Here is a 12,029-nt window from a genome sequence, read left to right on the forward strand (position 1 = left end):
GTGCTTCACTTTTGATCTTTACATGTTGGAAGATAGAGAACTCATGACTAGTGCATCTGATATATTCTCTCTGTCTCTTGTTTTCAGTGTACCTTCATGTCTGTACCTGTGAAGGTTTTCTTTGTTTTGAAAAACTGTGTTATGCAATTGTTGCCACACCTTGTGCACATACCCATGTCAGGCCTGTTCTCTCAGTCTAATTAACTGATACAGCTGGGAAACATTTGAAGGAGGAGCAAGGAAGTTTAACAACTCCTTGTTGCTCTCAGTAGCTTCACTTGTTAAATTCAGGATTTAGTGAGGAGATATGGAGAAACGTGAAAGGGCAGGTGCTACTGTTCCTGGCCCAGCAGCTATAAACTCAAAGCTCCCATGGTCTCCTCACATGTTCCTCCCACATGGATCTCTGTTCCTCTTCCTTTCCTAAGACTAATACATTGATTAGTATTTTAGGAATGGCTAAAAGACATAAATCTCTCTCCAGTATCTCCTTGCTCTTTTTTTTTTTATCAGTTATAGTATTGATTTGTCTACTAAAGCTTCACAATGTTCTTTAAAAATATTTTATTCATTAGTTATTTATAAGGAGACAGAAAAAGAAGAAAAGAGAGAGAGAGAGAATGGGCATGCCAGGACCTCCTGCCACTGCAAACAAACTTCAGATTCTAGCTTTACATGGGTACTAGGGAATTGAACCCAAGGCTTTCAGGCTTTGTAAGCAAGCTCCCTTAACCACTGAGCCATTTCTTCAGCCTCCACAATAGCTTTTGCCTAAATTTGTTTTGGAAAACAGTTAGTACCTTGTAGTATGTTCTTTAGATTCTCAGGTATATGATTGCAGACAATTTGGAGGGTCAAGAATAATGTGGTATCTTTGGCAATGTCCCATCTCGTTGAGAAACAAAAAAGAAAAGAATAACATAAGTTTTATTTTATGACCATGTATTGCATTTTCCATTTCAGATATTAACTAAGAAATTAACTAAATGCCCAGGTGAATTTCAGTTGAGATCTCAGGCAATGGCTTGGGATAGTTGCTTCTCAATATTTTATATTCATAGCTCAAATATATACTAGATTTCTTTGTTAACACATTTGAAAAAACCTTATTAATGAGATTAATGAATAATGCTGGCTAAATCAAAAATACTTGCCATATCTCTAACAACATATTGTTCATTTTATCCACCATAGACACCATGCTTTTGAGCAGGTGCGGGTACTGCCCTGCCAATGGTAGCTTATATAGCTATGAGACATCCCTCAAGTACTCAGTACACACAGAGCTTTTCTTGCTAGCTTGCCAACATTATCTGCCTCTTCTGTCTTACTACTAGCACATATGCCACACTGTATTTCATTATGTATTTGGCTTAGTGTAACCATCTAATATTATATGGTATTTATGCATTTGTATTCATACCTACTGGTAGCAAAGTTATATTCCAATCAGCAAAGTTTTTCCATACATGGTCAAATGTAAAAAAAGTTTTGTCTTTTCAGACCATATGATCTCTACTGAAAACACCTCTGCCCTTATAGCATGACAGCAGTCTTAGAGAGTGTATAGACAGAATATCATGCTAGTACTAAGAAAATTTTATTTGGTCTTGTTTTATTTATAGAGCAGGCACCAGTCTGGATTTGGCCTTTGAGCTATAGTTTGCTGGTTCATGGTGTATTTTCTAAGCTGATAAAAATTAAGCATGCTGACAGAGTTAAGGAATGGATCAAAAGATGGGGTTCACTGCTCATAGTGATCATTGTTCACTTGTGGGATATTCCATAGCTAATTTAAAGCAGATCACCATGAATTTTTACTCTTGTCTAATCTATCTCTCATGGATACATCCCACAGTTCTGCCTAAAAAAAGAGAAGAGGAAAAGAATGCTATTGTCTGATACAAATTCATGCTTTCTCTCTCACTAATACTGTTCTGTACATAGACCATTGCCCCACGAATGGTAGATGGTTACTATTTTCCCATTCTGTAAAACAACAACAACAAAAATAGACAAGTGATGTTTTCCCATTTCTGTCATCTAGCGCTAAGTTCTTTTGGCAGTCCTCTGTCCTTTGTTTAAATATGAGACAGGAAAGGTTGTGTATACTTCAGCACATTGGCAATCCAGCCTTTCTGGCTGTTGTGAACTTCTGAAGATCTTTCATTACTGTTTCATTATGTGGAGTGAATGTGTTTCTTTATCCCAAGTCCTTCCTGGGTCTGCCCTGTTCTTGGTATGAGTTCAGATAAAAGTGTTGAGTGCCAAAAACAACAAGCATCCTTGTTGGCCGCTCCCCATCAGAGGAGGCAAGTTGCTGTCTGGGGCGGGGCTTTTGCTCACATTGAAAGTTAGAAGATGATACTTAGTGGTTTAAATGGTTGGAAATCACCTATGAAATTTCCTATTATTTAAATTTCCAGTTCAATTTTGACTAACTAATATAGTGGACATGTGTGAAGAAATCATCTTGATTCAAAGCCAAGTTCAGCCAGAATTTGTCATAGGAAATCCATTTGTTAATTTATGTAATATAATTGGGGGAGAGAGGAAAGGCTAAAGCTTTCTGGGAGGGACAGGTGAACTTTTCTGTGTAGTTTTCCTATTCATTTGGCAGTCTTGTGTGCCTGAACTCTTCTGTCCTGCAGTTGACTTAACACTTGCACTTCCTCCATCTTAGTAGTATGTTCTCTGCTAGTGTTATTTACTAGAGACTTACCCATGACAATTATATGCTTTACCTTAATGCATGTATACCTTGGGATGCGAACAGAGGTAAAACAAAGGTGGTTACAGCAATTCGAGTGTTTTCATTAGAATAAATGAGCAATTTCTGGCCTTGGAGAACACAAGGGAGTTAAAACCAGAGCTTTGTAGAGAACAAACTGTGTCAGATCAGTTTATTTCTCCACATGACAAAGTAAGGACCCAAGATAATAACAGAGAAAATTGATAATATCTGTGTGGGCTTGAGAAAAGCTTTTGATTCTATCCAACATGACACACTTATCACAAATTATCAACAAAGTAGGATGGTCTGGTCCAGATCATGTTGCTGTTGATGAAAGCCCCACTTGGCAGAGGGGCTTTACCTGAAGTGGGAGCTGTGCATCCTTCTGTGTTAGTCTAGACCAGGTCCATTTCTACACCCCTCACCCCTCCAACCTTGACCTTGACATTCTGTTTAGAACATCAACATACATATGTTATAGGCAAGAACATCTTTGAACACTAGACAAATGTAAATGTTGGGATAGGGGCCTGTAAATATGTCTTTCAAAATGATGGAAACAACTTCAAGATGTAGATAATTAGACTAGTATGTAGCATAAAAAAAGGCATAATCACAAGAGGGAAACAGAACTCAAAGGAAGAATGAGGAAGCTGCTGTTACTGTTTCATGGCGCATGAAAATTTAGACTCCCCAAACTGCAGAATGTAAAAGTCATTTGGTACCCAGTTTCCCATTCTCTTTATTTTGCAGAAAGCTGCTAGTCCAGTAGAGGAAGTGGCATGCTCATAGCCAAGAGCTGGCTAATTATAGGACTGAGACTAAAATCCCTGGTTTGGCATTCCTTTTGCTATAAACTGTCACTCCTTACTTAAAAATAACTTTCTGAGGCATATTTTACATATCATATGACTCTTTTCAAGTGTACAATTCAATGACTTTTTTCTGATCTATTTTCAAGTTGTGCACACATCACCATAAATCAGTTTTAGAACATTTCCACCAACCCAATATGATCCCTTGTATCATTAACTGCAAATTCCTGTCACATACTTATCACCCAGCCCCAGGCTACCACTAATCAGCTCTCTGTCTTTGTAGATTTCCCTATCTAAATGGAATACTACAAGGTGGTGTTCCTTGTGTCTGGCTTCTTTCACTTAGCATGTTTTGAGGTAGATCCATTTATCAGGAATCCATCCTGTTTTGTTACTGAGTACTATTCCTTTGTGTGGTTATATCACATTTTGTCTATGCAGTTTGTGAACATTTAGGTGGTTTCTGTGTGAGGCTATTAGAATAATACTGCTCATAACATCCACGTGTCATTGCTTATCTCTTAGTTTCAATAAGTCTTGCCCCAAATTGAGACTAAATTTCCCATTAGGTATGGCGTCTCCTTACACCTTTTTCTTCAGTTCTTACTAGTAATGTTTCCTTCTAGATAGAAACTTGGGTTGTTATTAGTGTTTTAATAAATAGTGGTGGAAGGTTAAGTAACCCAGTGAAGAAAAACTTATTAACCTAATAATAGTATTTTATTCTTTGATGATGTATGAGAATTTGTTAGCCAAATGCCCTCCTTCTTTGCAGAAAATAAATGAGAAGAACTGTATTTAAACTGCAACAAAACTCCCACTTCAGTTGGGTAGAAGGAGGCACATGATATACAACAGTGGCTTCTATCAAGCCAACTTATAATACTACAAAGACAAAGCCAATGTTATTCCTCTTGGAGAGACTAACATGAATGAGTTTAAACCTGTGTAAGCTTAGATGACTTCTTGTGAGCTTCTGAAAGGAAAGTAGTCTTTTTGTGGTCCTTTTACTGTGTGGCTACGGAAAACATTTGTTCTTGTATGTTCACAGAGTTCATTTTATTGTTCCTATGAAGAATAAAGCTAGTTATTGTATGTACCAGGAGATGGAACATTGCTCCTACAGCCTAGAAAGGAGTGATGTTAACTGGCTGTAGTGGCACATATACCTGGACTCCTAGCATATGGTTGTTGAGGCAAGAGGATGAATAGTTTAAGGTCAGCCTAGGCTACATAGTGAGACTCTGCCTCAAAAAAAAAGCAAACGAGAAAGAGAGAGAGTGGGAATGCAAATGTCCTCTTGTAGCTACTGTTCTTTTCCAAATAACAGATCGAATAATCATTATTCAATACCAGAAGTATACAGTGCCAAAGTAAGTTCATATCTATTCTTTTTTTGACTTCACATTTAGGTCATTGGTAGTTCTACACAGACCTGTGAGGGAGACTTTACTACCTGGAAGTCCAAAACCCCTCCAATTCCATCTCTGTTTCCTACTGCTCTCCGAAATAAATTCATCACATGTACTACTCACCATCTCTTGAATCTCTAGTATCTTTTAGTTCCTGTCTGTTTTTACTGTACTATCCTTTTAACTCTGCTACCCACTTAGAGATGTCTCACCCAGCTGTACTGAAGCATCTACTTTCTCTCTTCTGCAGGTGAAGGTCCTTCCTTTCTCTGCTTAGGCAGAGTTCATTGTTCTTTCAGCAACCATGCTGGTCTGACAGTGCAACACACGATGTGTTAGCTTCATGAACCTGACTGAGTAGCTAACTCTTCTGAGTTTCTCATTCCTTATCTGGAATACATTTTTGTCTTTTACAGAAAATTCATGAAACTTGAATACCAAACCATTACTACATGGAACTGCCATGGATTATTATCAATAGTAGAAATGAGAATATATACACCAGCTTATAATTACTACCAGCCCTATAGACTGACTTGATTCTTGAGCACAACAATCCTGTTCTGTTTATCTTTGTATACTAACTACCTACCTCACCCAAGTCCTAAAAGTAAATCAGACTGGGTCATTTTGAAGTAAGCAGGTGAGATACTGTTACCATTACTTTTCAGATTTAAAATTGAGACCCCGTGTTCCAGCCACCTTTCTCTGAATTCACCAGTAGAACTATAAGAGACCCTGGAAGGCTTGAGTTCTGACTACTTAGTATGAGAGGTAGGTTTCACAGAGCATTGTCTGAGACTACTGATCATAGATGGCCTTCAAGAAATGCTTATTACCGGGCTGGAGAGATGGCTTAGCGGTTAAGCGCTTGCCTGTGAAGCCTAAGGACCCCGGTTCGAGGCTTGGTTCCCCAGGTCCCACGTTAGCCAGATGCACAAGGGGGTGCACGCATCTGGAGTTCGTTTGCAGAGGTTGGAAGCCCTGGCGCACCCATTCTCTCTCTCTCCCTCTATCTGTCTTTCTCTCTGTGTCTGTCGCTCTCAAATAAATAAATAAATGAAAAATTTTTTAAAAAAAGTGCCCATAGTTTAAAAAAAAAAAAGAAAGAAATGCTTATTACCAATACAAAACCAAATCTCACAAACAGAATGCTAAGAAAAACATCCAAAGAAGCCAGGCCCCCCAAAGGAAATAAAAGATGAGCTATTACCGCCAATTTTTCAGAAGTAAAATGGATTATAAGTGAGTACTGTGCATAACTGTATAGTAGTAATTTGGATAACTTAGGTGAAATGGACATATTACTGGAAGTACACAGTTGACCAAGCTAAAATCATGAAGAAGTAGAGAATCTACAAAAAATACTAGATTTTGATCTATGTCAGTAACTTCTCAATGAAGAAAAGACTAGGGCCATAAGGCTTCACTGGTGAATTCTTCCAAATGCTTAAAGAAAAATTAGCCCTAGTTGCCCTCAAATTCTTCTAAAAACTTGAAAAAGAAAACTTCTTAACTCACTCTTTAGGGCTAATATTACCATGATAGTAAATGACACAACAACAAAAAAAACCCTACAGTCAAAAATGCCACAAACTTAATATCAAAATCTTCAACAAAATACTAACAAACAACTCAAAAGAATATTGAAAATATGATATGGTACAAATTAAGCATGATTTATTCTTGAAGTATAAAGATGGATCTCTATATTGGAAATTAATGTAATATACCATATTACAAGAAGGAAAAATATATTGTAATCTTAATTGATTCAGAAAAAGCATTTGACAAAATTCAGTGTCCTTCCAGGATAAAAATAAACTCCACCAACTAAGATCAGAAAGAAAATGCCTCAATATAATAAACTATATACAAAAATCCCAGAGCTAAGTTCATAGTCAGTAGTGAACGACTCAACACTCTTCCTCTAAGATGAAGAGCAAGATTAAAATGTCTGCTTTCACAACTTCTGTTCAGCATACTACTAGAAGCCCTAGCAGGATTAGCTAAGCAAGAAAAAATAATAAAAATCTGTGAATTAGAAAGGAAGACATAATAGGTTCTTTGTCCGCAGATGACCTGGTTATATGTAGAGAATGACTTTACAGGTCCTACATACACAAAACTAGTAAATGAATCTGTTATAACTGCAGGATATAAATATAAAGCAGTGCACAAAATTATCTGGGTATCTGTATGCTAAGATAAACCATACGAGAAATGAACTAAGAAAACAATTCCCGCAGCATCAAAAAGCATACAATACTTAGGAAAAACAAAAACTTAATGAAGGAAGCGAAAGACATGTACACTGAAAACAACAAAGCATTGTTAAAGGAAATTAAAAGACACAAATAAATGGAGAGATGTTCTGTTCTCATGGAGTAGAAGAAAGTCATGTTAAACTATAACTCTACCTAAAATGGCCTACAGGTTTAATAAAGTCCTTATCAAAATCCCATTTTTTATACAAGTAGAAACCCCAGCCCTAAACTTCATCTGGAATCTCAAGAAACTATGAATATACCAAAAGAAACTTGCCAAAGAATAAAGTTAGTAGCTGTACATTTCTTGATTTTAAAACTTAACTAAGATGTGCTGGAGAGATGGTTCAGTGATTAAGGGACTTACCCACTGATTAAATCAAGTTCAATTCCCCAGGACCTATGTAAAACCAGATGCACAAAGTGATGCATCTGGAGTTCATTTGCAGCAGCTGGAGGCCCTGTCATGACCATTCTCTGTGTCTCTCTTCTCTCTGTCTCTCTGCTTGCAAATAAATAAATAAAAATACTTTTAAGCCAGGCATGGTGGTGCATGCCTTTAATCCCAGCACTCGGGAGGCAGAGGTAGGAGGATTGCTGTGAGTTCGAGGCCACCCTGAGACTCCATAGTGAATTTCAGGTCAGCCTGGGCTACAGTGAGACCCTACCTCAAAAAACCAAAAAAATAAAAAATAAAATACTCTTAAAAGAACTTACTAGACACTTATTGTAATCAAAATAGTGAGGTGCTGGCATAATGACTCATGTACTAAAGGAACATAACAGACACCCCAGAAATAAACCCTTCACATATGGTCATGTGATTTTTCAAAAAATATACAAAAACTATTCAGTAATGGACAGGACAGGCTTTATAACACACAGTTCTGGGAAAACTCAACATTCACATGAAAAAAAGAATGAACTTGGATCTTTATACCATATTCAAAAATTAACTCAAAATGGATCAAAGTCCTAAGCATAAGAGCTGCCACTATCAGTCTCTAAGGTGAAAATATGGCAGAAGCTTCACCACAGTCAGATTTTTTTTTTCATTTAAGTACAATTTTTATTTTGCCTTATAATCAACAAATATCTTCATTTAAAAACAGAACTTACAGAGGTGCCAAACAAACCAAATATTTACAGTACAGATATTCATATCTCATTTCTAAAGATTCAGTAGACTTTTAATAATTTAATGTAATTTTATTATTGGATAAGATGCCAAAAGAAGCATGGAAGAGGCTATCTGGGTTTGGGTGATATTCTATTTCTTGGCCTGGATGCCATGAGAACATTTTCTTTAAAAATTCTTTTGGTGTTATACTTCAAGAGATTTTCAAAGGCTGGGGAGTTTTCTCAGTGAGTAAAATACTTGCTTTGCAAACATGAGGACCTCAGTTCAGATCCTAGCACCCACATAAAAAATTGGGCAAGGCAGCACACACCTGTAACACCATTTCTGAGCAACTGGAGGCAGGAGGATCCCAAAGGCTTACTGACCAGTAAATGTAGCTCATTTGGTGAGCTCTAGGTTCAGGGAGAGACCCTGTCTCAAAATAAGATGGAGAGCTATCGAGGAAGATGTCAGATGTTGATCTTCAGCCTCCATGCACATATGAACACATGCACATGCACTTTCACACATACAAACACACATATGCATGTGCAAATGCACCACACATACCCACACCCACAAGAGTGGTGGCTGGGAAGGTGGTTCCTGGATAAGACACTAACCATGCAAGTGTGAGGCCTGGAGTTTGGATCTTTAGCACCTATGTAAATGCCTGGAATGTGTGGCAGCCTGCCTATAATACCAGTACTCAGGAGACAAAGACAGTGGATCCCTGGATCAAGCTGGCTAGCTAGACTGGTTGGATCACTGAGCTCTGGGTCCAAGTAAGAGAGCCTGCCTTTCTAAATAAAGTGGGAAGCCACTGAGGAAGACATCTAACATTGCCGGGCTTCCACAGACATGCGCATATGCACCCCCCCACACACACCAGCATGCATGCATGCATGCATACACATCACGCAAAAGTATTTTTAAAAGCTTCCAAAAATATTCATCTTGGATCCCACAGAAGATTTCTAGAATCAGATCCTCTTCCAAGTTTTTCTTAAGGATATTGGATTTTGAGAATCTCATGTCCTTTTGGTAAAGCTACTCATTTAGGTGGAAGTCTGCTGCCTGCAGAGATGTTACCAAAGAAGCAATACTGACTTCAAATGTCCAAGAATTCTCCAACTCAACCACTATAAAAATTTTTTCCTTAGGAAAAAAATTAGTGATTCTTCCAGATCCGTTACCTTCCCCTATTAGGAAAATTTATATCATCTTTCAGGTACTAAGAGAACTAAGAAGGCAATGATGTATATAAATATATAGTTGTATGTCTTCTATTTAAAATATTATTTGAATGCATTGAAATATGATACAACTTTGATCTACGAGAGTGGAAAACAATATTGTGTTGAGGCCCTTGGAAGTCTGACGGGTGCTAGGACCTCGTGGAGTTCAGGCTACGTGAGTTGGAAGTGAAACATTACATCGTGGGTGTGGTGCTCTGTAAGCAGGTACAGAAAAGCCAGTTCTTCCACATGGAAGGTACTCTGCATTTCAGCTTTCTTCCTACCATCTCCAAGATTTCGGCAGCTTTTCTGCTTGCTTGTTAAACAGAAAGCATGTTTCTTGCAAAGGCTATACTGGAAGGGGCAGATCGAGGTCTTGGAGAAGCTCTTGGAGGCCTTCTTGGAGGAGGTGGTCAGAGAAGAGGAGGAGGCAATATAGGAGGGATTGTTGGAGGAATTGTCAATTTTATCAGCGAGGCTGCAGCAGCTCAGTACACTCCAGAGCCGCCTCCCACCCAACAGCATTTCACCAATGTGGAGGCCTCCGAAAGCGAGGAAGTCAGGCGGTTTCGGCAGCACTTTGCACAGCTGGCTGGACCAGACATGGAAGTAGGTGCCACTGACCTGATGAAAATTCTCAATAAAGTCCTTTCTAAACAAAAGGACCTGAAGAGCGAAGGCTTCAGCCTTGACACGTGCAGGAGCATCGTGTCTGTCATGGACAACGACACGACAGGGAAGCTGGGCTTTGAGGAATTTAAGTACCTGTGGAACAACATCAAGAAATGGCAGTGTGTTTTTAAGCAGTACGACAGGGACCGTTCTGGCTTTCTGAGAAGTTCTCAGCTGCAGGGGGCTCTGCAGGCAGCAGGCTTCCAGCTAAGTGAGCAGCTTTACCAAATGATCATCCGCCGTTACGCCGACGAGGACGGAGGTATGGATTTTAACAACTTCATCAGCTGCCTGGTCCGTCTGGATGCCATGTTCCGTGCTTTCAAGTCTCTGGACAGAGATGCAGATGGGCTGATTCAGGTGTCCCTCCGCGAATGGCTGCAGCTGACCATGTACTCCTGAAGTGGACGCCCAGAACTGCTCACAGCCTTGTCATGCCAGCACCCCATCGGGCAGCTGTTGTTTCCTGGCAAGCCTTTTCATTACCCTGTACATCTCACTGCTTCATTAAAACTTAATTTGCTATGGAAACTGTTCTGAGTGGTGTGTGAGCTTTTTGAGGGACTTAATGTCTGTAGGCACATGTATCTGATGGGGAGCAATGGGGTTGACTGTAAAAGGCTGTTGCGTATTTGATGAAGGAACCCCAAGGAGACAGAGCATTGTTGTTGTGTGACTGTTGTTACTAGCAAAACCTTAAAAATCCTGGAGTAAATGAAGAAGGCACTTAGGACATACATTTTTCCTTTTATAAAGGCAAGGAGAAAAGTTTAAAATCTGTTTTGCTCATAATTTTGCATATGTTCTTTCCATTATGCCAAGGGGGTATTTACTACATAGAAACAGGTTTAGAAGTATGAAATTAAACAAGTCTATGTAGGGACAGAAATTCTGTAAATGGTACAGCAACTATCTGAAAATCTAGAATTCTTTGGCACTGTTTTCTGTTCCTATAAACCACATTGTGTGTGTGTGCGTGTGTGTGTGTGTGTGTGTGTGTGTGTGTGTGTGTGTCCACCTGAATGAATCAAAATGATCACTGTTAGTTTACTTCAGCCAAAACCCAGACATGCCCAGGTAATGCTAGGCCAAGACTTGCCTTGTCTTGCCCTACCTTAGAGTTTTGCTTATCTTTGGAAACAGCAGGCAGCAAAACAAAGCACGCAAGGCAGACAGAAGGAAAAAAATACACAAGTATCTATCCATTAAATGAACCATCAAGCAACACAAATGACAAACATTGCTTTTATTACAATGGTTCTTGACCCCAGCTGCAATGAAGAATCCCAGAGAGTTCTTCAGGAATACTAGTTCCTAAGTCCCACTGCATACAAGGTAATAAGACTCCTCAGAGCCTCCCTTTCATCAAGCCCCCTGGTGATAGCAATGAACACATAAGCTGACAGTCCTCATTGCTTTCAATGATAACATCATGCATGGGTTTTCAGATCTGTCTTAGCCAGAACTGAGACCGGGCGGAGAGTCCGTGCTGCCCCCAATGGGGACAGGGAATATAGGAATTCTGAGAGGTGCCACCTTGAAGCTGATTAGTCATGCTTTTCTGCTCTGTAGCTCTTTGTCTGATTTTATAGGTTCCATGTATTTTAGCCGAACAAACAAAATGCAGAACCCCAGTACACACAACTAGAGTCAGAGAGGCTGCATTCACAAGTCTCCTTTCACCTACAGCCTGCTGTGTCATTGATTCTTACCCCTCTGCTGCTGCTTCTAATGCCTTTCCTCTACCCTTTGAAGCGTCCTCCTGACT

General features: G+C 39.2%; 2 protein-coding genes across 4 annotated transcripts in view; both read left to right on the forward strand.

Moving 5' to 3' along the window:
• Positions 1-12,029, forward strand: part of Lpcat2 (lysophosphatidylcholine acyltransferase 2) — a 77,187-nt gene that overhangs the window by 48,816 nt on the left and 16,342 nt on the right. The gene's annotated exons all lie outside the window — the stretch shown is intronic.
• On the forward strand, positions 9,856-10,792 carry Capns2 (calpain small subunit 2). The gene has a single exon (XM_004664865.2). The coding sequence runs from the start codon at positions 9,923-9,925 to the stop codon at positions 10,661-10,663; it is 741 nt and encodes a 246-aa protein (XP_004664922.1). The 5' UTR covers positions 9,856-9,922; the 3' UTR covers positions 10,664-10,792.

The sequence above is a fragment of the Jaculus jaculus genome, chromosome 1 (genome assembly GCF_020740685.1).
Source record: "Jaculus jaculus isolate mJacJac1 chromosome 1, mJacJac1.mat.Y.cur, whole genome shotgun sequence".
Taxonomy (NCBI): Eukaryota; Metazoa; Chordata; class Mammalia; order Rodentia; family Dipodidae; genus Jaculus; species Jaculus jaculus.